The 26,332-nt window shown below is 49.1% G+C and overlaps 2 protein-coding genes across 2 annotated transcripts in view; both read right to left on the bottom strand.

The window, feature by feature from the left end:
- ATP6V1B1 (ATPase H+ transporting V1 subunit B1) overlaps window positions 1-5,581 on the bottom strand; it is a 28,552-nt gene extending 22,971 nt beyond the window's left edge. The window contains exon 1 of the mRNA XM_058683760.1: window positions 5,338-5,581. Within this exon, the coding sequence (XP_058539743.1) occupies window positions 5,338-5,455 (118 nt within the window). The 5' untranslated portion in view covers window positions 5,456-5,581. The remainder of the gene's footprint in view (window positions 1-5,337) is intronic.
- A 1,827-nt stretch (window positions 5,582-7,408) lies between these two features.
- Window positions 7,409-26,332, bottom strand: part of VAX2 (ventral anterior homeobox 2) — a 29,174-nt gene continuing 10,250 nt past the window's right edge. The window contains exons 2-3 of the mRNA XM_058683769.1: window positions 17,594-17,781; window positions 7,409-8,591 (exon numbers count right to left, since the gene is read on the bottom strand). Of these exons, the coding sequence (XP_058539752.1) occupies window positions 8,145-8,591; window positions 17,594-17,781 (635 nt within the window). The 3' untranslated portion in view covers window positions 7,409-8,144. The remainder of the gene's footprint in view (window positions 8,592-17,593; window positions 17,782-26,332) is intronic.

Consider the following 26,332-nt stretch of genomic DNA (forward strand, 5'->3'; position numbering starts at 1 on the left):
CTGACACTCATTGAGCATAGTGCATGTGCGCATGTCTGGGTGTGTGAGGGGTGGGGGCTGGTGCATGCATGGGTGAGAAAAACCAGCCAGAGTTCCTGCCTGGACAACCTGGGCTCCCTGGGTGCCTGTGGGAGAGGGGAGAGAGTGACAAGGAAAGAGGAAGAAGTAGAATGTCCCAGCCCTAGTGGCTGGAGAGATCCACAAATGGGGAAATGAGCTCAGCTTACAGGGAGCCTCTAACTCCAGTGTTGGGGAGCCCCAAACTCCAGTGTTGGGGACCCCAATAGGAAAGCCATGGACTGGCAGACAGAAAGCCTATCTTGGTTCTGCTAGGGGCTGGCTGAGAGATCCTGGGACTCTCCCTCAACTACAACCTGGGAGACATAGCTCTTCCCTGGGATCCCTGTGAAGCATGAATGAGACCACGGAGACTGTGGCATGGCAGGATGGCCAGAGTGTCCGTAAGGTCACTGAGTCACTCACTGGAAGGACATCAAAGGGAAGAGAGTGGTCTAAGCCTCTTTTCAAAAGGGGAGGAGAATGGGGTCCAGAAGGGTGAAAACCTACGCCAGGGTCACCCAACATGCTTGTGGCAGAGCTGGGGCTGGGACCCCACCTCTTGCTTCCCGTCAAACCACATTGGCTTCCAGCCCTCATGCTTTCATACAAGTCTGGTGCCAAGTCACCCCACACCAAGGGAAACTAAATGCCCCCAGCTCACACCTTCCCCAGTATGGGGCTCAGTGATCATCCCCCTGTTTTTGTCTGATCTGCATTCCTTTCACCAGGGCATGGGCTAGGATGATGACTGGGCAAGGTGATCCTTGCGGGGATATTTGCAAGGCTCTTCTGAGCTTATGGACTGTTAGGAAAACTCAAGAACAAGAGGCGCCAGAAGATCCATTCTTCTAGGGCTTGGGCCTGGAGCAGGGGAACTCCTTCAGCTTCCTCCGAGTTCCCATAGAGGAGGTATCCAACCTTCCCTCTAGGCCAGCCTCTCCTGGTCCTGAGGCCCAGACCCCAGAGATGACTACTCCCTAGGGCCGAAGGCCAGTGCCTCCTTCTCTGTGCCCCTTCCATCATGCAACTCTGGTATCTCCCATCTTAAAACCCTCCCTCTGCCCCAGTCCTTCCAAAGCTGCTGCCCTTCACAGCCCAACTTCTGGCAAGTCGGGCTCCATTGCTGACTTCCTTTCTCCACCTTCCACCCTCTCCTTGCACTCTCCAACCTGGTTTCTCTCTAGGCTACCCCACAGGACCAGGTACACTGGATCAGAGCCTCATTTTAAAAAGCACTGGGACAAGCCTCTTGCTGGCGCTATAGAGAAAATACCAGACCAGCCAAAAGGGCTGAGACGGCAGAAGCAAGATGCAGAGTGGGTAGGCTGGATGGGAGGTGAGAGTGTGGGAGGGGAAGGAGCCCAAGGTCCAGAAAGCCCCAGGGAACACTTTCCAGTTCTACCTAGGAGACGGGTCTTTCAACTTCCTCTCTTCCTTCACAGCGGTTCCCTACATTTCACAGCTACTGTCGAGGGAAGCCTGTTAACCTGGACATCCAATAACTCTACCTTGGGAGGGCAGCAGTGAGTGGCAGGGAGTAGCCAAGGGGCCAGGACGAAGTGCTGCTTGCTGGCCGGGCCCTTGGGCTGGGTGCCCAGCGTGTGGTCTGTAAGCCTCTACCTTATCCCACCAGCCTCAGCTATAAGCTGCCTTTCTGGATTTCCAGAGCCCTAGGGCCTAGCTCTAGTAGACTTCCCAAATGCTTGCTGGAGGAGTCCATCACTCCACAGCCTAGACCTTTCACTGCAGATACTCCACTGTGGCCGTTTCTGTTTATCACCCGACTTTTGACGTCCTTCAGTGCCCTGCCCTTAACTGACTCCGACAGCCACTGGCTCTGCTCCCCACTGAAGTGCCACAGCCCTCAGCCATGCCACTGTAGAAGGCATCCTGTTCTCCAGCTTGTCAGTCCTTAATGAGATGGATCATGTCTCTCCCCTCAGACTAGAACTCTGTGCCTCCCCAGTCAGACTAGACCATATCTTTTCTTAGAGGCTGTCTAGTTTGGACACTGCCAAGGTGGTGGCTAAGCAACAAAAGTGTCCTTGACATGAAGCCAGGCCTTTTGTTTGCATTCACCCCCAACTGATTGTGTCCATTGCATGCAGTGGCAAATTAAGGCCTAGAAGTTGGCTGATTTCTCCTGGGGCACACCACAAATCAGTCTGCATCCTGTGGCACTCCCCCAACCTTGGGACATACCCTTCAACCCTGGAGAGGTGAAAGGTGGGGGTAGCGCTGGAGGCAGTGGGCTGGCCCAGAAGACCTCTGAGGGGCACTCCCTCAATAGGCCTTCCTGAGACTTTGCAGACACTCCCTCCCTCTGCTCTGCCCCCTCCCCTGCTCCATTGTCCCAGCTGACACTTTGGGTTGCACTTAGGGCCACAGGCCTGGAGCCCCTCCCTGCCCCCATCTCCCCACTGCCTTCCCGGTCAAAGGCTCAGCGGGGCTCCATGCAGCCCACTAATTAGGGCCTGCCCAGCCACACCTGCAGCGTCCTGGGAGCCGGCTGAGCCAGGCGCCCATGCGTGAGGTGGGGGTGGGGGCAAGCCCGGGGCAGTAGGTCCCGCACCTCCTCCCTGATCCCCTCTAGAGGGATTAGGGGAGGGAGGGCAGGGGCTGGAAGACCAGGCTTCTTAGAATCAGCCCAAGACCCTGCCCGGTGAAACTCAGTGTGACCTTCCTGGCCTCTCAGTTGAGGAAACTGAGGCAGGCGGCAAAGCCTGCCTCAGTGGTTTGGCATTCCAGCCTCTGGGTGATCATCTGACCAGGCTCTGTCCCTCCAGCAGGGCTGACAGCCTGACATCCGTCCTTTGCTTGTGCTGCGCACTACTCCCCTCCCCCCTTCCCTCCCACCTCACCTAGCATCTTTTGCCCCACACAATGGATGAAGCCCCAAGCTGCCGCCTCCCCTCAGGGAGAGAGTTCTAGCTCTGAAGGAGGAGAAGGAGTTCCTTTCTGCCCAGGGTGGATATTGCTAGGGTTCACTCCCCACTTTATTCTACCCTGCCCCCTCCCTTCTGGCCCATTCCCTCAGCCACTGCAGTGAAATCACCCTTAATGCCTCAGGCCTGTTTGGTTCACTTCCTCCTCTAGGAAGCCTTCTATTGGACTCACCCCATCTCTGGCTGAGGAAGCCCTGGAGTTGGGAGCCAGCTGCCCCATCCCCTGTCCCTCTGGGATCCCCAGCTCTCCTCCTGGGCTCTTTCTGTCTCTGCATAAAGTTCTCCTGCCCAGAGCCCATACAGTGCTCAGGTAGGAGGCCAGGGCAGGAGTCCTGCCTCCAACCAACTGAGGGTAGCAGCTCTAGGTTTTGGTCCTCACCCCTCAGAGAGGAAACCCCTCAGGCCCCAGAGGCGGAAGGTGGGAACAGAGAAGGCTGTGGGTGCAGAAGCACCCTGAGGAACTCAGTATGCTCCGAGGGGTGGAGGCTGTCAGGCTGGGGCTGGCCCCTGGGGGTGCCCTGTGAGGACACTAGTATGCAGCAAAAGCACAGGTAGCCTTTGTCACTGCGGGAACATCTTTAACACAGGGAGCAGAGTCGTGGTGGAGGGGCTCCCCCTCTGCAGACCCTGGTCTCTGGGTCAGCTGTTGGGTGTGACACATTCACCCGGGTGGGGGCCACATGGAGTGACACACAAGCAGGCATGGGGGCGCTGACACCCCTGGGTTCCAGCCTGGGTCAAATCTCCAGGGCTTGTTGACTCTAAATAAGGTCGTGGCTGGAGGGAACTGGCTGCAGGAGGCCCTGGGGTGAGGTTGCACCCACAGGGTCCCTGGGAGGGCACACTGCAGGGAGTGATGGTGGGGGAGGGTCCCGCAGGGGTGGGCCATCACTTGGGTCTGGATGAGAGTTAGACAACTTGAGACAACTGGGCTCAGGTCTCCAGGCCTGAGCTCTGGACTCCAGGGGGCCTCCAGTCACTGCAAATTTCTGGGCCTTCATGACCCCTGCTTTGCCCCAGGGGAGAATCTGGATCTCTGCCCTCCCCCATACCTCCAAGACGTAGGGCCTGCAGGGCCTCCTTGGTACATCCAGTGTCACTCAGTTTCTCCTTGCTGGAATGTACTCCACCCCTCAGTGCCTGCCTCAGGCCTCTGGAGGTGCCTGCTCACGCCCTGCTCTGCTCCTAAGCACCCCTGACCTGCCCTCTCTGTACTTGCTCTGTTCTGGGTGGGTGCCAACTCCATTCAATGCAGACCCAGCTCGTGCAGCTGCCCTGTCAGGTCACTCCCACTATGGCCTAGGTAACTAGAGAGGGCCAGCTTCTCTCCATACACACCCTGTTAAGAGCCTCTGGCTCTGCTTGGCTGGTGCTGGCCAGGCCAGTTTACTCCAGTGTAGGGCTGTCTGAGAATCTGAGAATTGGAGAATGACCTTGGCAAGGACAGATGGAGGGGGCTCTCCCTCTGGTCCTCAGAACCTCACCACTTTCTGTGCCCCAGACATCTGGGCACACCTAGGAAGCCTACAAGGGTAAATAATCCAGCACCCATGGCCATGCCAGGCACTCACCCTCCCCCAACTGTACATACACAGACATAAGACATCACCTGACCGCATACCCATGTTGTTCCTATGAGCACGCACACTCATGCACATACACACACATTCCCCCTCAGTCTGAGTGTAAAAGCATGCACATATACTGTCACATTTCCTCACTCTGGTCATACACACATGCAAGCTGTTACACACATATTTACACATATCCGCACCCGAGTGGGGGAGCACACACATCCTTCCCCTGCATTATACACACAGACACGTGTAAGGCACACATGACATGTGCCCACTGACGTGACACACACAGTGTTATGTATTTCTCCATCCTGAAAATGCACATACTTGGCCTTGCCACACATATTCCCTAAGAACACTTGATCATACATTTCCTCATGCTGAATGTTCTGGTACACATGCTCGTACTCCAAACACGCACATATTCACACAGGAGCGTGCATCACAAACACACACTTGGGCCCATTGGGAGCTCTCTCTGAACTTGGGGTCTCAGCGCAGGATAAGGGTGATGACCGAGAGGTTCCTGCAAGGACACCCCTGCCCTCTCCTCTGGGGTAGCCTGGGCTGGGGACCCCATCCCTCCATCTGCAGAGATCACTCCTCGTCCAGGCAGTCCACCACATCACTCTGCTGGACCAAGAGCCCCCTTGGTCTTCCTCAGTCTCGGTCCTCCCCTTTCCCTGAGCCTGAGAAGCAGAGTCTGGGGACCCAGCAGCCCACCCCAACCTCACCCTCTGGGGATTTGTACTCACTGACACGGGGGTGGGTGTTGTAGTTTCGGGTGACCGCTTGCATGTGCTCTTGGGCTATGCCCAGGTCACAGCCACCACTGGGGAGCCCCCCGGGCCTACCGTCTGCCTTCGTGGCCATGGCGAGGTGGCAGGCCAGGACCCGAGTGCCTGAGCCTGCTGGTGGTGAGTGCAACACTTCGGGCCCAGCTGGATCCGGAGTGAGCTTACCAGACTGCCCCTGTGGCCACCCCTCCCCTCACCCCTCCTCTCCTGCAGGAGTTGACTGTAAACAGGGAAACCAGCCTCTGGCCCTGGAGCTCTTCCAGATCTGGGAGGTGCTGGTGTGAACTCAGCTCCTCCCCCTGGAACCTCAGGCACTCTCACAGGCCACATCTCATCCTGTTCTCCCCACCACATGCAGTTTCTGGCAGGCTGCCCTCTCTCCACATCTTTTCCTTACGGCCCCGCCCTCCCCCTGACCTGCCCTCACCCTGTACCCCTTGCCCTAACCATACCTACATACTTCTTCCCCTGCACAATTCAATCGTCACCTTTTTTTTTGAACATCTATAGAGGATCATTCTTGTGCCAACTTCAGTGCCACCTCCTACAGGAAGCCTTCTCAGCACTCCTGATTCACCACATATGTGGTGTCTTTCCTTTGTCATGCCCTTTTGGAGAATTCTCTCTTGTCACTGCTGCTAGGCTCTGAGCCCCCAAAGAACTGAGTTTGTCTCCTGCATCAGACTTGGGTTTCTTTAACCCTTTCTCTCTCACAGTATCCAGAACTCCCAGGGAAGCAGGGCAGGTCTCTCTCCATCTGGGCAGAGGACTCTGTCTTACCTCTTTATATTTCACCTGTACGGTCTCATGGGGCAGGTCTGTGCTGACATTTTTCAGCCCAGAACAGAGAGTACAAATGGAGGAACCCTCTTTGTGTGAGTGGCTAAAGGAGTTGTGTGTGGCACAGGTCTGCTGGACAAGGCAAGGTAGACACTAGGGGCTGGCTGAACCCAAGGTCTGCCCTGGTCACCCCATGTTTTATTCCAGACTCAGGATGTCCTGGCATTTCTAAGCACCTCCCCAAACTATACTGCCAATGCAGAGGGAAGGGAGGAAGCACAGTTGTCTGGGGATCCCTGTCTGGGTGACTAAGGACAGCCAATCTGAAACCAAACGTGTTTCCAAGAGCAGACTGGAACAGACTGTGCCCACCTTTTTTCCCGGAATGGAGTTGAAATCTCACCTCTGGCCTCTGATTTGAGGACCCATTTCTGGTCCCTGGGCCCTCTCTCACGATTTCCATTCTTTCAAAGAAGTCTCGTGGGTCAGGGGTGACTATGAAGGGGAGAGCTTTGTGGTAATAGGCAGTGCTACATCTTGATCGCAGTGGCGGTTCCACAGATCTTACACAGGGGCCAAAATGACAGGGAACTACACACACACACACACACACACACACACACTCACACACACAGTGCCAATGTCAATTTCCTGGTTTTGATATTACACTTTGGTTATGGAAGATGTAACCATTGGGGGAAACTGGGTGGAGGGTACAAGGAATTCTCTGAAGTATCTTTGTAACCTCTCGTAAATCCACGGTCATTGCAAAACAAAAAGTTAAATACAAGTGTCTTACTTGAGGGAAAAAAACCACGTTTTAAAAAAAAAAGTGCTTTGTGTTGTGGGGATTGTGATGAGCATGCCCTCTTAGGCATGTGGGATCTTGCCTGGATTTACCTCTTATATCCATTCTCTGGCTCTCTTCTAGATCCTGATCTCACCTTTCATTGTCTACCCTCCTTTTTTTTTTTTAATGTTTATTTATTTCTGAGACAGAAAGAGACAGAGCATGAGTGGGGGAGGGACAGAGAGAGAGGGAGACACAGAATCAGAAGCAGGCTCCAGGCTCTGAGCCATCAGCACAGAGCCCGACGTGGGGCTTGAACTCACAAACCGTGAGATCGTGACTTGAGCCGAAGCTGGTCGCTCAACTGACTGAGCCACCCAGGCGCCCCCCCCCTTTTTTTTTAATTTACTTAGAGAGAGAGAGAGAGAGAGAGAGAGAGAGAGAGAGAGAGAGAGAGAACGCAAGCAAGCCCAGGGAGGGGCAGAGAGAGAGGGAGAGAGAGAATCCCAGGCAGGCTCCATGCTGTTGGGGTGAGGGGGAGGGTACCCAGTGTGGGGCTGGACCTCTTGAACCATGAGATCATGACCTGAGCCGAAACCAGGAGTTACTTAACAGCCTGGCCTAACCAACTGAGCCACCCAGGCACCTGTCATTGTCTACCCTCTTGAAGAATTTGACATTCCTACCTTTCAAATATTTTTATGTTTCGAAGAGGAGCTTGCAAAGAGCAATGCTTAACCAGCAGAAGCGTCCATGTGGCTATCATGGGCTTTGCAATGCCCAGGCAGAAGCTCTAATTGGGAGTAGGAGTGTGGTACCCCATCCCCTGTAACTGTGAACGTGGCTCAGTTTTTGCTCCCTCCCATTAGAGGCCTCCTGGCTCAGCCCATTTTCCTTCCCGGTGAGGAGAGGGAGGGATGGGATCGGGGGGCAGTGGTGGTGCTGTGGAGACTCTGTTTCCCTTCTTGTCATTGTTTCCTTTTATTTCAGTGAGAGGCACACACACGCACACTGCACTCGCACACACAAGCTGCGGGACCAAGGCCTTCTGGCAACAGTCTCTGAGTTGAAAGGCAGGTGGGGCCAGATGTGAGGCTGCCCGCCTCTCTGGGAGCCTGCTCAGGGCAGTCCATGGGGCAGGGGAGGCAGGGGTGGTGCCGTGCTTGGGGACTCGGTGTCGCAGGGAGGTGGAGGCTTAAATGTTGGCTTTCTTGTCACCGCTGCTGCCGCTGGGGCTGCCCACTCTCCGTTCTAGCCTGCTGTAGGGCGCGAAGGCCGAGGAGCCCAGTTCATAGCAGGCAGACAGGTCCAGGAGTGGGGCAGTGGAAAAGCAGAGGGCCGGTGGAGGGGGTGGCAGGGGCGGGGACGCGGACGCTGAGGTCAGTGGGTTGAGGCACGGGGAGGAGTTCCTGGGGTCACCCAGTGAGGTGCCCCTGTGGCTGGCAGGCAGGCCCAGTGGGCCAGGGGTCAGCGCCAGTAGGCCGGGGGCCCTAGGCACAGACAGCAGCCGGCCCTGCTCCAGCAGCCGCAGGATGTTGGATGTGGCAAAGGCCTCGGAGGCCGAGGAGGACGCCCGCTTCTCCAGGTCTCTGCTCTGGTCTTTCTTCTGTTTGGTGCGGCGGTTCTGGAACCAGACCTTCACCTTGGGGTGGAGGACAGGGAGGGGTGTCGGGAAGGGAGAGGGGACAGGCAAAGCAAAGTGGGGACAGGTGGGAGGAGAAAAGAAGAGGAAGAGCGTGGAGGGCAAGGGGACAGAGAGTGGGGGGAGTAAGGGCGGAGTGAAAGGGGGAAGAAGAGTATTCAGAGTGTCATTAAGGTCTCTCCACACCAGCCTGCTCTGGGTGAACCAGTAAGGGACCCTCGCCCTCTAGTGCCTGCTGCCTGCTGGGTGCTGCTCTAGACTCGAGGAATCAGCAGTGACGAGAGTATAGGGAATCCTTGGTGTGGAGGGGACGGCACAGACACGGAGGCGGATGGTGCACAGGAAATGAAAACAAACAGCCGTGACTGTCAGGTGGCTCTGAGTGCTTTGAGCAGCACCTCTCCAATTATTTGTGCCGAGGAACCACTTTTTAAAGTTTTCCAGTCTGTTGTGGACCAATGTTTTTGTCAAATACAATGAAAATGGATTACACTTACTTCCATCTCTGCACTTAACCTGTCCTAGACAGATAAGAGTTTGCTGGGGACAGAACGGGGTGCACAGCAGCCCAAGAACCACCCTTTGAGGGGCACTGGTTTGGAAAAAGTCTGCAGGATAAAGAGGGGAATGGCCGGGGAGGGGACTAGCTTATTAATGCGTGGCAAACATAGCCTCTCTGAAGAGGTGACATTTGAAGGAAATAGCAGTAAGGGAAGGCCAAGGGACAGGCGGCCAAATATGGTTGAAGGAAGCGTTTGGAAAGAAGAAAACCCTCTATGTTTGTCACTCCCGGAACTCAATTGCTCCTCCCACCAGATCCTTGGGAAAGTGGCTCTGCGTGTGGTTGCATTCCCTCCCCTGCCGGGAAGCCCCCCTGGCTTCTCTGCCCCGGTGAGCAGCCACCCTTTTAGGACCTAGGCACCACCCCACGAACTCCCCAGCCTCAGTTTCTCATCTCAAAAATGGGGACAAAAATACCTGGGCTGTTGCAGGGATCAGATAAGGAAGTCCAGGTAGAGGGCCTCACGTGGTGCCTGGCCCACCCTGAATTGGAGTCATCATTTATTGCTCCCTTCTCTGTTCACAGCTCTGAACTAGTGGGAGAGGACAGGCCCAGAAGTCATGATTCCTGTCCTGGGGAAGCTGAGGGTCCAGTGGGATGGTGGCATTAACCCACTCCCAGCAACAAAGGGAGTGGCAGTAATAAGGAGTGTGACCAATAAGGAATGACAAAGCTTTTGCAAAGTGTCTTGTCCTTCTGCAGCCCAGGGGTACAAGATAGGGTGGATGTGGTTGGCTCTGGGAGGAGGAGGCTCCTGGAGAGGAAGTGAGGCAGGGGCTGGGATCTGGCAGGCCTATGTCTTGGGCCCTTATGGGCTACACTGGGGCTTGTCAATCTGGGCTGCATTTTAAAATTATCTGGAGTCATGTTTTTCAAAATCCCAATGCCCATGCCACATGCCTACTCACTAAATCTCTAGGGGGAGGGGCCTATGTATCCTTTTTTTTTTTTTTTTTTTTTTTTTTTTTTAAGTTCTGTGTGTGATTCTAATCTGTGAACTGTGATGGAAGATGCTAGAACTGCAAAGGTCGGGGAGAGGCACCCTGCCTGTCTACCTCCTACCATGAGTCCCATAGTCCCTAAAGGGCTGATTCATAAGGCTCACCAAACAAGGGACAAACGGAGTGAGAGACGGGCTCAGAGCCTCTGGGCTCATCCCTCCTCTCCTCCAGGAAGCTTTCAGTTCCACCACAGGGGTCACCCTCTCTCAGGGTTAAATCTGGGTACAGGTCCTTCAAGGCCCAGTTCATTTGCATGCTGGGTAGGCCGGGGTGCTATCCAGAAGCACACTTTCCGAGGCTTTGGCCTCTGCTTGTCTTCTCGGTGCCCTTCTGTGGTCTTCCTGTGGGCTGCATCTTGCCTCCTCCCTCTCCTGGTTCCCCTGGAACTCAGTGAATGCTTGGTACCTTTCACCCCCTAATCCCTTGCCAGACCACACCGTGGTCCATGAGCCATGGTTTTCAACTGGCTGCCCGGACTAGGGAGGTATTTTCTGGGAGATCATCCATCACCCTCTTTGGGCTCATGGTTGGTGTTAAATCCCAAGCCTCCTTGTTGATTTGGAAATGGCATGAATCTCTAAGAGGCTGCTTCCTGTGACTGTGGGCACATTCCTATGAATGGCACTTGTGTATCTGGGATGGCCCTGGTTTTTGTAATCTGGAAGATACCGCCTATTCTGCTGTTCTGGAAGAAGCCATCTTGGGGCAGAGGTGATGGGTAAGGGGCTGAGGACAATTGCTGAAGAATCAGAGCTGCTCTTATCCAAGCCAAGTGGTGATGCTGTCAGTATTGGGACTTGGCAGTTTGTCCTCAGCCTGGATCCTGGGAGCCCGGCCTTAAAAAAGCCCCTCATGCCAGCAGAATGAGGGGAGTCCTGGGGCCAGCCTCCCACCTTTCCTTCCTCTACTGCCACATCTTCTTTTCTTGTTTCCTGCTCTGACTGTGGTCATTCATACAACACATGAACAGCAAGCATCCAATAGGTGTAGGCATTGCCAGGTGCTGAGAAAACAGGAATACCTAAAACTCTATGGGTCTCAGACACCAGTAGTGGGGGAAATGGACAGGTCAGTAAGTGTTACAAGACAGTAAGTGTTTTGGTAGAAGTAGCAAACAAGATAGTGGAAAAGATCCTGAGGTCGGACAAACCTGGAGTCAATTATGGTTCTCTCCTTAATTAGTTGGAATGGCATGGGGCAAGTTCCTTAACCTTTCTGTACCTCAGTTTCCTTATCTGTAAAATGGGGATTATAATCATGCCTCCTCATAGGTTTGTTGTAATCACTCAGTGAGCTATAATCATGGATTTAGCAAAGTGCCTGGAGACACTGAAGTCTTTTAAGCAATGTGGTTAATGTGGTCAATCTAGTTTGAGGTTATACAGAGGTTAATATAGAGGTTGTCAGGTCTTTCCTAGAAACTCTGACTGGAGCCTGGGGGCTGAGCATGGAATCTAAGCGAGAATCTGTATTTTAATGAGAACCCCAGCGGTCCTACATATAGGTGGTCTGCAGACCATACTTTGAGAAACACTGCTTTAATTAAGCACCACATGTTTTCCTTGAAACAAAGCATGGTGATAAAGTATAAAAACAAGGAGAACTAGACTAAGTGGGACTATCCTTGTTCTCAGATATGGAGAAGAGCACATGCCACTCTGGGGTGGGGAGTGGGAGTTATTCTGGTGTGTCCAAGAACTAGATCCCTCTGAGACCCCTTCCTTGCTCTCCAGGGCCTCCCTGTAATGCACAGCCTGGGGGTCTGGGCAAGGCCAGGCCCAGAGATCAGTTGCATTCTGCCTGGGTCCCTGTCCGTATATCTGAAGGACACTTCATCCTGCAGAACTTTGTAAGTGGTGGGAAGGGAAGGCTTCATGGTTCTGCGCACCAGGTCCTATAAGGGGGGTTCTCATTAAAAGTGCAGACAACTTGGGGCACCTGGGTGGTTCCGGTTAAGCATCTGACTCTTGATTTCGGCTCGGGTCATGATCTCACTGTTTGTGAGTTCGAGCCCCACATGGAGCAATGCACTGACAGTGTGGGGCCTACTTGGGATTCTCTCTCTCTCTCTGCCCTTCCCCCACTCTCTCACTCTGTCTCTACCACCCCCTCTCTCTCAAAATAAAAATAAGCATTAAAAAAATAATAAAAATGCAGACAACTTAACTGGGCACATAGTGGTTAAGGAAGAGATCTGGAGTGAGAACGGGTCCTGAGTAAGTCCTCATTTTCTCTGTCTGGATTAGGACCCTCTTGATGTCCAGGAAGGGGGTAAAGATGCTGGTTGGCAGGAGGAAGAGAAGTGGACACAGAGAGGGAGGCAATCACTTGGAGAGCAGTTGGGGGCATATTCAGGAGAGCACTAGGGGGAGAGCTGCATGTGATGTTGAAGTCCTGGGATCCAACATGGTCTTCAGCTTTCGGTCGGTCCCTATGAGGCCTGGCTACACCGTGGTCCCTGTTCTTGGACTTACACAAGATTGTGCCTCCTGTTCTATCCCTTAGGAGTCCCTCTATTATTTGAGCACCCTTGAAGGAATCTCTTACCTTTCCCACAAAAGAGCCCTGACCAAGACTCCTAGGTAAAATCAGAGAAACACCAGCCCCCGGAGAAATATCTGACATACCTTCCTGACATCTCCACTTGGATCTCAAACTGAACTGATGCAAAACAAAACTCCAGATTCCTCTCCCACCTTCCTGCTCCTCCCCAGCTTTCTCAACCTGTTACATGGCATCACTGACCACTTCTCACCATTCACCAGTTCGAGCCCAAACCATTTCTCTTTCCCTTGCCCTGTGCACGTAAGTCATGATGAACGAGTCCTAACAGTTCTATCTCCAAATTAGATGACATCTCAGATCAGTTCACTTCTCTCCTCCACCATCACTCAGAGTTCAAGACAACATGGCAGTGGCCCCCACCTCATCCACTCATTCACCACTCTCCAGATGGTGACCAGAGTGAGCTCTGTAAAATGCTGGTCCTCTCATGGCACTCTCTCTTCGACACCTCATCAGGGCCTCCAAACACTATATGCTCTGCCGCCTACCTTCCCTATTACCCTTCGACTCCAGCCACGCTGGCCTTCAGACACTTCCAGAATATTCTATGCTAGTTCCCACCTCCAGGTCTTCACAGTTGTTACCCTGTGTCTTGACTCCTCTTCTGGCGCTTGTTCTGGCTGTCTCTTCCCTGTCATTCACACCTCAGCCCACTGTCATTCATCTCCTTTCCTGATGACCCCAGTCAAAGATTCCTAGTCTCTATCATATCACATTTTATCTGCCTCATAGTACTCATCACTCTTTTGAATGCTATTTGTCAGGGCACCTGGGTGACTCAGTTGGTTAAGCGTCTGACTTTGTCTCAGGTCATGATCTCACAGCTTGTGAGTTCAAGCCCCTCGTCAGGCTCTGTGCTGACACTTCAGAGCCTGGAGCCTACTTCAGATTCTGTGTCTCCCTCTCTGTCTCCCCCTCCCCCGCACACACTCTGTCTCTCTCTCTCTCTCTCAAAAAAGAAGAATAAACATTAAAATAAATAAACGCTATGTCTTTCTCATGCAGAATGGAAGCTGCCTGAGGCTAGGTGCCTGATCTATTTTGTTCTCTGATATATCCCCAGTGCCTAGAACAGTACCTAGCATATAGTAGGTATTCAGTAATATTTTTGAACAAACGTATGGGTGAATATATGGAGAATTCCACAGAATTCTAGCTATATAACCAAGGGCAAGTTAATAAACTTTCTGAGTTTCCTGAAATGGGGATAATATTACCCATAAAGCCAGCTTTTAATAAAGATTAATCTGGTGAGCTAATGAATGTGCCTGCTTTATTTTTATTTTTTTAAATATTTTATTGTTAAGTAATCTCTGTGCCCAACATGGGGCTCGAACTCACTATCCCGAGATCATGAGTCACGTGTTCTACCCACTGAGCCAGCCAGGTGCCCCAAATGTTCCTGCTTTAAATTTTCAGCATGTTATTTAATTTCTTTGTGCCTCAGTTTCCCTTTCTTTAACACAGAAATAATAAAGGCCTATTCTGGTATTTTTTAAATATTTATTTATTTAATTAATTTTGAGAGGGAGAGACAGAGTACAATTTCGGGAGGGGTATAGAGAGAAGGAGAGAGAGAGAGAGAGAGAGAGAGAGAGAGAGAAAATCCCAAGCAGGCTCCACTCTGTCAGTGCACAGAACCCGATGCAAGGCCCAGTCCCATAAACTGTGAGATCATGACCTGAGCAGAAATCAAGTCAGAGGCTCAGCTGGCTGAGTCACCCAGGTGTCCCGCATTCTGTTATGTAAAAAGTGTACATATTCGGGGCACCTGGGTGACTCAGTTGGTTAAGTGTCCCACTCTTGATCTTAGCTCAGGTCTTGAACTCAGCTCAGGTCTTGATCTCAGGGTGATGAATTCAAACTGTGTGTTGGGATCTGTATTGGGTGTGAAGCCTACTTAAAAAAAAATTAAAACATATATATATTTGACTTTTGTTCCTCATTCTTGATACAGAGCCCCTAAAGCCCTTGGAATTTCCTGAGTGACAGGAGTGCCCTTTGTCATTCATAATAAGCTCCTTTAAAGTACACCTGAGTTTATGCTAACAAGGTGACTCAGGATGGACCTTATATAGTTCAGGATGTGCACTGGTTCCAAAAAGACCACGTCTGTGATTAGAGGTTTGGAACCCCCACCCTGGCTCCCCAGGGAGGTGAGAGGGGCTGAGTTATAAATAATCATGAACAGTGAGATTCAGAGAGCTTCTGGGTTGAACACAAGGAAGTTCTGGGGGGTGGCACATCCATAAAATGTATAGAAGCTCCTTGAACACCCGCACCCCAACATCTTGCTGTGTGCATCTCTCCAATTGGCTATTTCTCTCCCTCCCCCCCAAAAAATTTGGCTATTTCTAAGTTGTATCCTTTTTTTTTTTAAGTTTATTCCTTTATTTTGAGAGAGCAGGGGGAGGGGCAGAGGGAGAGGGAGAGAGAGAGAATCCCAAGCAGGCTCCACACCACCAGCTAAGAGCTTCGTGCAGGGCTCAGATTCACAAATTGCAAAATCATGACCTAAGTCAAAAGCGAGAGTTGGATGCTTAACCAACTGAGCCACCCAGGTGCCCCCCTGAGTTGTATCCTTTACCATAAATGAGTAAAGGAAAGTAAAGTGTTTTCCTGAGTTCTGTGAGTCATTCCAACAAATTGACAAGCCCGAGGAGGAAGATGAGGGAACCCCCAATGTTTCAGCTGGCCAGTCGGAAGTACAGGTGGCCCCAGGGACGTGCAACTGGCATCTGATGTGGGACTGTCCTGTGAGACTGAGCTGTAACCTATAGTGTCTGTGCTAACTCCAGGAGCCAGTGTCAGAATTGAATTGAATAGTTTGAGTACCAGTTGGTGATTGAGAAAGGGGGACTTGGTTGCTGTTCGTGTTAGAAAACACCACACATTTGGTGTCAGAAGTGCTGTCTGGAGAAAACCTCACTCCCATCCCATAAGATTGTGGTGAGAGGAATAAATGAGTTAGGACACGTCAAGCCCTTGGAGCAGTGCCCGGTACAGGGGAAGGTCTCAACAGAGGTTTCCTGTACCATATGTTACCTGTAAGACCCCGGGGACGGGGGAAAAAGAAAGGGGAGTGGTAAGCAAGTCAGTAAGTTGAGGATTCACTGAGGGCTCACTGTTTGCTCAGCTGTGTTCTGAGCTCCCCATGGAGGCCTGAAGAGGAGATGTGGCTTTCAGACACATTCTTGTTCTTGGGAAGTGTGTGCTAGTTGGTGCCCACCACGTACACACACACACACACACACACACACACACACACACACACACTACCAAGACATGTGGAAGGGTCTCTTGGGATGAAGTCAAGAAGTCTTCCTGGAAGAGGAGGGGCTTGGTCCTGACCACCAAGGGCAGATAAATGTTGGGCGTATAGGGGGCAGGGCAGGGGAAAGATGAGGACAGGGAAGGAGCTGCTGGCCTGGGCATCTGAGGTGCCTTTGGAGAGCAAAGTTTCAGGGTAGAGTGTGCTGGCAAAACTAGGCTAGGCAGAGGGCAGATAGGACGAGAGGGGCAGGTATTGAGGGGTGACTCTATGCCTGATGTCCCCCCAGGAGCTCTGGCTGGGCCCAGCCACCGCAGCCCTCTCTCTGGCAGAGCCTGGCTTTCCAGCCTCCTGACTGAGTGTCGCTGGAGGGAGGGCCCGCGCTGCCCCAGGCCATCTGCTGTGTTGTTTGGGGTTCTGCCGGACAACAGGTCCGGGTGGAGACGGCCTGGGCCTGCAGGACAGCAGCCGGTCCTGACTGAATTGCAGTGGGGGTGCCAAGGGAAGCACGGCAACAGGCACAGCAGGGACCCCTGCATATCCCACCACAGCCTTCTCCAGGAAGCGCACCCTTCCAGACTGTCTGCCTGCTCACTCTCTCCTTCCTCGCCTCTACCCTGTGTAAGTCCTGTTTTGGTCATGTCTGTAATACATCTATCCATGAGCTCCCTCATATATGAGGCTAAACTACCAGAGCTGTTGCTTGACTAAGGGTCTCGAGTCATTCTTTATAAGCCCCAGGATGGTTGCCAGTTTACGGGAGGCATAAAGATGCCAGACTGCTTGTCCAATCCTAGCTCTGGAGCGTATTCTTTGTATGACCTTGGGCATAACCTCTCCTCCTCTGTAAAATGGGATAATACAGGCAGCTACATCATCGGGTTGTTGGGAGGCATTGGTGAGTTACCGCAGGCAGAGCACTTAGAGCCCTGCCTCCGCACCGTGAGTACTAGGTATTATTAGTATTATTGTTATCATTATGTGTCTCTGTTACCAGCTTGAAATGCCTCCATTCGCTCAGAGGGGGTGCTCACTTTACAAAAGCTTTTCCTTTGGGTTAAGCTTATTATTGTTAAAATGTGAAGGCATTCCTGAGTAAAGGGGGTGTTCAGACTCCTTCTCTCCAGCAAGAGCTTCTGAGGCACAGTGGGATGGAGGGCATGTACAGAGGATGGGGAGAAGCCCAGGAGGGGAAAATGAGAAGTCCCCTATCCAATTTTGGATCATTTCTTCTCTTCCCTGGAACCTTTGCTCCCAGCAAGCCAACCCCTCACCATCCTTTCCTGCAGGGTCCCTCATGCACCAACAGCCCCGAGTAACTCCCTGCATCCTGGATGCCCCTCCTTCCTATTTCTCTGGCCTTTTCCCATGTTCCATCCAAAGTGCCTGACGTATCTGGAAGGCCCCCTGTTGGCATATGCCAGCTCTCTCTTGTCAGCGCTATATTCATTGCTCTGGTTTGCCTATAACTCCAAGCGTTTCCCTAATGCGTGTCTGAACTCCTCAAAAGCTGGGTCTCCCTGCAGCAGCCCATAGGCCTCACACCCCACGAAGTTCCCAGGCTGTAGGGCAGGGGTGGAGTGGCCTGGCCCTGCACTCTTACCTGGGTCTCGGAGAGGTTCAGCTGGCGGGCCAGCTCGGTGCGCTCTCGGCCCACCACATACTGGCAGCGCTGGAACTCCATTTCCAGGCGGTACAGCTGCTCAGCCGTGAAGGATGTGCGGGTCCGCTTGGGCCGGTCCAAGTCCAAACCCTTAGGCAGGACAATCTCCCGGATGGTCCCTTTGGCGTCTGCAGGGACAAGAGGCAGGTTAGTTCGCTAATTAAGGATATAGGCCACCAACAGTCATATTAACAGGAGGCAGTGTGATCTAACAGGGAGCTCTTTGAGCCGGGGCCCGGCTCTGTGACCTCTGACAAGTTGCTTACCCTCTCTGGACCTAGCTTCTTTAATCATCCAACACAGTATATCGTGTCTATTGGGTATATGTGTGTGAATGGGCCTTGTTACAAATTTCAAGTCTACCACCGTAGCGTGGGCAGAAAGAATTCACTCTGACCCAGCCAGGATTCTGTTTCCTCAGTAGAATAAAAGAATAAATGGAAACAGATATACTAAGTCCTCAAGTGTAGAGGAAAGGACGGGCTAGAATTGGGTATGACCAGGCAGGTAAGGCTTACTGGAGGAGATGTCCTGAGCCAGGTCCTGTGCTGGGTGTGTATGCATGCATGAGCACCTGAGTCCCCAGACCCTCCTGGGTTCCATGAAGAGGCTAGCTGGTAAGGGGCGGAGGGCAGCCTGGGAAGCTGGGGTCCCCAGGAAGGAGTCCAAGGACCATTGCCACTACATCAAGCTGCTGGGGTGCCTTCTACAGAGGAGATTTCTGCCACTCCCCATGTACCTCGTCCTGAACAATAGGCCACCCCCCTGGATCCTAAACCAATGCCATCCATGCACAGGGTCTCCAAAATTTTGGAGGCTACTTAAGAGACATTGAACACCTTGCAGCCTATGTTCACCAGATACTTCCACTTAAAGAACCGAGAAATGGCAACAAAGTGTTCAGCAAAAGTAAAATATGATTTGGGGGAGGGTGGGTTGTATATATACATCAGTTTTAGCAATAGGGGCAGAGATGATAACATGTTTGAACCACACACTCGGATAGCTGGAAATCTAGTTATTAGTTATTTGTGTCAAAAATTGGCACGTGGAAATATGCAGTCTCGTATTCTGTAGGACTTAGCAAACCATTCCCAGCACATGACACTGCTGACAATGAAGCTGAACTAACAGTAGTTTACCATTAGGGAGAAAGATGAGTGTCGGCAGAAAACCCACCAGCTCAAGGCAGCCCTGATCAACGCAGGCACTGCTGATCAAGCACAGGTGACAGAGCAATCCTCCACAGTTGGGGGAGTTTTAACCCTCCCCCGGGGGTCACACATTCTGCCGTGTGGCCAGAAGCGAGTGGCCTGGCTGCTCGTGTTTCAGTCATAACGAAAGCTGACACCTGGGCCGTGTTTGCTCGAGGCCAGGCACTGTTTTGAGGACTTGAAACTTCCCAATGTTCTCAGTGAAGCTGGAACTATTATTAGTCCCATTTTACAGATAGGGAAAAGGAGGAACACATTTTAAATAACCTCCCCGAGGTCACACTGACAGTGTTCCATAAGCTCTAGAAACAACCTTATTTTCCTTTACGAATACCCTCTTTTAGCAATGTTTAATGATTCAATGGATAGGTTATAATGAAGAGACCTTTGGTCATGGGTAAAAAAATGGAATCTTCTGGATGGGTTCATCAAGTGCCCTGGAAGACATAGGAAAGGACCTGCATTTGGAATGTTGCTGTCTGCCAGGAGGCTCCTGTGAGCCTCACCACTATAGATTCTACTTTTAGAATCCCTGCTTTAGAGAATGAGTCTAACATCTCTCCCTCCAAATCCTCCACCATGTGATTTATGAGAGTGGTTCTTCCTGGCTCCTGCCCCGGCCAGCTAACATTTACTCCTCCACGGTGTGTGTTAGCTCCTCCTGCCTTGCAAGTCCTGCCCCTGATCTCAGAGGTTCTCAAGAACCTTTGTGCTCAGTCAGCCCTGGGAGGAAGATGTGTCTGGGTCAGGGGATGCAGTCACTCTCAGAGGTGGTCCTCCCCCCCACACTGGGCAGACCACATCAGATGGACATGGGCCCAGCTCTTGGAGTGGAGGTGGAAACCCCACAGGCCTTTTGGGACAACTCAAGCTTTCCCTCTCTGGTACTTTCTACATTCTGAAAAGGTGGGGTAATATTTGCGGCCCCATCAACTGGGTCCCCTTTGCTCAGATCCTATTATTTCCAACTGTGGGACCGGTCTCAGAACTTCCCTCACAAAACCCAAATGACTCCATATCCAAAGGCACTGATTTTATTAGAAGTGTTTTGGGGGGGTATGGACTGGAGGAGGGGTGGTGGGTGTTGTATGTGGTGCTGGAAGCTTTACATCCTCTTCCCAGAGAGCCTCCTGGAGCCCACCTAGAGCTCTAAGCCTGTGTTCCAGACCACTGAGGTCAAATCATAGATGTCCCTCGCCCTTTCTTCTTTGTGGAAGAGCTAACACAAGCATTCCTGCCTCAGGGAACAGCCAAGGTTAGCTCTTCCTCTCAGGGTCAAGGAAGGCAGGAATCATATAGGAAAGGCAACTTGCCCGCCAGATATCAAAACGTGCCATAAAAATAAGCATATGAAAAGATATTCAACATCACCAGCCATTAGGGAAAGGCGAATTAAAACCACGAGAGACACATATTAGGATAGCTAAAAGAAATAATACTGAGAGTGTCAAAGGCTGGTGAGGATACAGAGAAAGTAGATCTTTCTACACTGCTGGTGGGAATGTAAATGGTGCAGTCACTCTGGAAAACGACCTGGCAGTTTCTCAAAGAGTTAAACATACACTTACCATAAAACCCAGTGACCACACTCCTGGGCATTTATCCTAGAGAAACAAAATCTTAGGTTCACGTCAAAACCTATACGTGAATGCTCATAGCTGCTTTATTTATTTATAATAGTCCCTAAATGGAAACAAGCCAAATGTTCAATAGGTGAATGGTTAAGCAAACTGGGGTACAGTTATACTATGGGATATTACTCAGCAATAAAAAGGAATGACTATTGACAGACATGACAATTTGGGTGAATCTCCAGGGAATTCTACTGAGTGGAGAAAACCAAAGTCAGTTCCCAAGATTATGTACTGCATGGGTCCATTTATAGAACACTATCACAATGACAAAGTTATAGAGGAAGAGAGCAGATCCATGGTTGCCAGAGGTTAGGTAAGGAAGGGTGTGACTGTCAAGGGGTAGCCTGAGGAAGTTCCTTGATGGTGACAGCACAGTCCTGTATTTTGATCGTGGTGGTGGTCATATAGGTCTATAAATGTGGTAAAGTTTCATAGAACTATATATGAAGACAAAAAATGAGTGCATGGAAAAATGGGTGAAATTCGAGGAAGGTCTGTAGTCTAGTCAATTATATTGTACCAATGTCAATTTCCTGATTTTGACAATGTTTTTATAAATACATAAGTTGCCACCTTCGAGAGAAGGTGATGGGTACACAGGACCTCTCTGCCAAACCTCTCTGTACTATTTTTACAACTTCTTGTGAGTCTAAAATGATTTCAAAATAAGACATCAACAACAACAGAACATACCATGAAGCTACCATGAGGTTTTGTCACAGAGATGGACAAATCCATTGGTGGAAAAAATAACAACAGCATTTCCCTAAAGTGCCTCTGCATTCCACTTGTGGTTTGTAAGATGATTTTAAATGCTACATAAATAAACATTTGTTACTTCAAAAGTTATGCACTTAATTTAATGTTTACTAGAAAAAAATTTAAACCTATGATTTTATGTGCTTAGGATGATGCAGAAGTAGGTATTTAATTTTAAAATGTATTATGCTTGGGGTGCCTGGGTGGCTCAGTCGATTAGGCGTCCAACTTTGGCTCAGGTCATGATCTTGTGGTTTATGAGTTTGACCCCTATGTCAGGCTCTGTGCTGACAGCTCAGAGCCTGGAGCCTACTTCAGATTCTGTCTTCCTCTGTCTCTCTCTGCCCCTCTCCTGTTTGAACTATGTCTCTCTCTTTCTCTCTCTCTCTCTATCTCTCAAGAATAGATAAACATTAAAATTTTTTTTAAATGTATTATGCTAAAATATTAAGTAAATAAATGGAACATAACAGAAATGGTGAATATTCAAGTGATTGAAATGTGGGAAACAATGGAATCAAGAGTGGACAATTAGACCCACTATATATATTGATAGGATTTATGATAACAGGAACATTCTAAATGGAGAAAGATCAGTGTAGTCAATAAATGGAGTTATGTAGATTGGTAACCATAAATTACCTATTTGTAATAAAATTAAGTTAAATTCCTGTCTTTCATCATAAATGACAAATTTCAAATGGATTAGAGGGAAAGTCATAGGCCATAAAATGATAAAAGCACTAAAAGAAAATATAGGATGAGGGGCACCTGGGTGGCTCAGTCAGTTAAGCATCTGACTTTGGCTCAGGTCATGAACTCAGAGTTCATGAGTTCAAGCCCCGCATTGGGCTCTGCGCTGACAGCTCAGAGCCTGGAGCCTGCTTCGGATTCTGTGTCTCCCCCTCTCTCTGCCCCTCCCCTGCTCATGCTCTCTCTCTCTCTCTCTGTCTCAAAAATAAATAAAAACTTGGGGCGCCTGGGTGGCTCAGTCGGTTAAGCTGCCGACTTCGGCTCAGGTCATGATCTCACGGTCCGTGAGTTCGAGCCCCGCGTCGGGCTCTGTGCTGACAGCTCGGAGCCTGGAGCCTGTTTCAGATTCTGTGTCTCCCTCTCTCTGACCCTCCCCCGTTCATGCTCTGTCTCTCTCTGTCTCAAAAATAAATAAACGTTAAAAAAATTTAAAAATAAATAAATAAATAAATAAATAAGAACTTTAAAAAATTTTTTAAAAAGAAAACATAGGATGATATTTTTATAATCCTAAGCTTGGGAAGAACAAGATATAAAACTGGAGACATATAGACAAAGGATATAACCAACTATATTGAAGCTAAACCCTTTTTTTTTTTAATTTTTTTTTAACGTTTTTATTTATTTTTGAGACAGAGAGAGAGCATGAACAGGGGAGGGTCAGAAAGAGGGAGACACAGAATCTGAAACAGGCTCCAGGCTCTGAGCTGTCAGCACAGAGCCCGACACGGGGCTCAAACTCACGGACCGCGAGATCGTGACCTGAGCCGAAGTCGGCTGCTTAACCGACTGAGCCACCCAGGCGCCCCGAAGCTAAACCCTTTTGTATGACAAAAGTACCAAAGCCAAAGTAAAATAAAACCGACTTGAAGGAAAAACTTTAAAAAGATAAAGAAATGACAAATAATGCAACTATAAATAAATGATTTTTTAAAAGGGAAATAGTCCAGGAGGAAAAATGGTCAAACAATTTATGTGGGCCATTCCCAGAAAAAGATGCCAAATGGTCAATAAACATATGAAAAATGAGTACAGCTTCACAGAAATCAGGATGATGTAAATTCACACAACAATGGAAAATCATTTCTTTCCTGTAGGATTGGAAAGACGTTAATAAATGATTAATAGATCAATGGTGAGCTGTAGGGGATTCCACACTCCCATTCAATGTTGGTAGGGCCGTAAATTGTCACCACCTTTTAAGGTTGCATTTGTCAACCTTAAACACATGTAACTTTTATCCTAACAATTTTATTCTAGTAAGTATTTATCCAGACAAAGCATGGGCTCATCTACTCCAGGGTATATTCAAAGATGTTTGCTGCAGCAGTGTTCAAGATGCTGAAAATCTGAAAGCAACCTCACGGCTCCCCACAAGGGAAACGGCTGAACAAATCACACTAATGCATATACTACAAAATACTGTGTAGCAATTTAAAAGAATGACAAAATATCGATATGAACTGACATGAAGAGAAAGAAAGTTATAGGATAAAATATGTAGTAATATCTCATTTATGTAAATAAACAACTAGGCATATTCAACCACTCAACATATATTTGATGAGCACTTACTATGCACCAAATACTTTTCCACGGTCTGGGGGGCATAGAAATGAGCAAAATAAACAAGATCCTTGTTTCCATAGACCTTCTATTGCAGAGCAAGGAAGATAATAAATTTAAAAAATGAATATGTAATGTAATGAGAAATGCTGGGAAGACAATAAAACAAGATAAGAGGATATTACTGATTCTCTCCAAATAACCGAAACCCAATAACCATTGTGTGTGTGTTTGCTATTTTAGCTATGACACCCAGAGAGGGCTACTCATCAAAGTTAAGATAGTGGATAAATCATGAATGCTATTCACCAGTGTCCCCAACTCCTTCCAGGCACATGGTAGGGTTGCACTAATTTTCTGCCCTTTGAAATTAGATATGACCACATGACTTACTTCAGCCAAAATGAAAAGATGAAGTCACCTTCAGATGAACACTTTAAAAGCTGGTTCATAATTTGCCACACCCTCTTCCCCCTACTGTGATGGTCCTGGAATCAAGAGTCAAGATGAAGCATCATCAGCCTGAATTTCTGAGTATGAAGATGAGCCTATGCCCACTCGTGATAGACTTATCATGTGAGTGAGAAACACACCTGTGTTCTGTTAAAACTCTGAGATTTGGAGTTGTCTCTGCAGCAAAACCTAGCCCATCCTTACTGACACAGCCCCCTTTCCTGAATTGTTCCTCTTCCGGGTGGAGTTTGGGGGAAGCACCAGGAAGGAAGGACAGATTTAATTCCAGGGTCTTTTTGTGGGTAGGGTGAAAATGCAGGAGTCTAAAGGGAATGACTCCTGAGTCTGGCTGCCTTTCTGGTCTCCTCAAGGAGGAGTGAGCCCTAGGGGGACAGGAAAGGGTGATTCTGTCCAACCAGCCTTTGCCTTGGGAGGGGTGGTGATCTCTGATAATGGCTAGCTAATGCCCCTGACCTCTAGGATGAACTATTACCCCTTTCTGGTACTCCTCCCAGTAGCTTCCCACAAAACCCTAACTGATTTCATCTCCCAGCACCAGACTAGTTCCTTTGCATGGCAAGCTGCTCATGTGCTTATTTTTACGTGTGACAAAGTCCTTCCCTCCTTGATCCATGATGTGATTATTATAAAAATTCCTTATGGAAAATTCATCCTCAAGTTGAATGGGAAAATTGAAAATGGAAGACCAGTTAAGGAAAGAATGTTAAAGAATGAGGAGAAAATACTTGCATTACCATACAGCAAAATATATCACAAATCTATGGCAATGAAAATGGTACGATGATGGCATGAGAGTTTGGAAGCAAATTCATGCATATATGAGGACATTTCAGTTAGTGGGAGGAAAGATAGGATTATTAAAGACCTGGCTTTTGGACAATTAGCTCGTTATTTGAAATAATTCATCTCACACTGCATGTAAAAATAAACACAATATAGAAGAAAATTTTTAATATAAAAAATAAGCTCTAAAAATTAAAGAAATACATAAACAATTTTTTAAATATTTATTTATTTTGGAGAGAGAGAGAGTGAGCAGGGGAGGGGCAGAGAGAGAGGGAGACACAGAATTCGAAGCAGGCTCCAGGCTCCGAGCTGTCAGCACAGAGCCCAATGCAGGGCTTGAACTCTCAGACAACGAGATCATGACCTGAGCCGAAGTTGGACACTTAACTGACTGAGTCACCCAGGCGCCCCACATAGACAAATTTTTAAAACATAAATGATAGATTTGAGCACCTAGAAATAAAAGCTTCTGCAGGATGAGAGACAGTTAAAAGACAAAGGACAGATTAGGAGAAAATATTCATACTACATGCATAGCAGAGCCTTAATGTCTAAATACACAGCCTCTATAGACCAAGGAGTAAAGTCAAGCAACCCATTGGGAAACTGAGCAAATTATATGAATGGGTTATTCAGAGAGGAAGAAATGTAAGTGTCTAATAACTATGAAAAGGTACTCAAGCTTAGAGAGAATCAGAGAAAATGAAAAGTTAGAACAGCAAATGACAGCTAGTTTTTTCTTTTTTCCAGATGCCGTATTTTACCTATCAGACTAGAGAAAATGTGCTGGCAAAGCTGGGGGAAATAAAGGTTCTCTCAAGCTCTGTTGTTGAGAATATTTTTAGAGGGCAATTTCACAATGCCTAGCTAAATTAAAAATGGCATAGTTCTGTTGTCCTAGAAATTTTATAAAGGTTTTGACTCCAGAGAAATATTGATATACTTGATAGATTTACTGTTTGTGGAATAGTTTGTAAGAGAAAAATAAAAGAAAAAGTTGAATGTTTATCAATGGAAATATTGTTAATAAAATCACAGTATTAGTGATGCCTTTGGTTTTTATGTCAACATTAACAAGAATGAGCCACATCCCCATATACTGACTTGATGGATGTCCATTACATATTGCTATATAAAAATGGCAAGTATGGGGGCGCCTGGGTGGCGCAGTCGGTTAAGCGTCCGACTTCAGCCAGGTCACGATCTCGTGGTCCGTGAGTTCGAGCCCCGCGTCGGGCTCTGGGCTGATGGCTCGGAGCCTGGAGCCTGTTTCTGATTCTGTGTCTCCCTCTCTCTGCCCCTCCCCCGTTCAGCTCTGTCTCTCTCTGTCCCAAAAATAAATAAAAAACGTTGAAAAAAAAAAAAGTTTAAAAAAAAATGGCAAGTATGTATAAACCTATTTTTATAAAGAACAACGAGTAAAACAACACTGTGTGTGTGTGTGTGTGTGTGTGTGTGTGTGAACTTGTGCTTGTGTAGGATCAAGTCTGCAG

Source organism: Neofelis nebulosa, chromosome 9, assembly GCF_028018385.1.
Source record: "Neofelis nebulosa isolate mNeoNeb1 chromosome 9, mNeoNeb1.pri, whole genome shotgun sequence".
In the NCBI taxonomy this organism is placed as follows: Eukaryota; Metazoa; Chordata; class Mammalia; order Carnivora; family Felidae; genus Neofelis; species Neofelis nebulosa.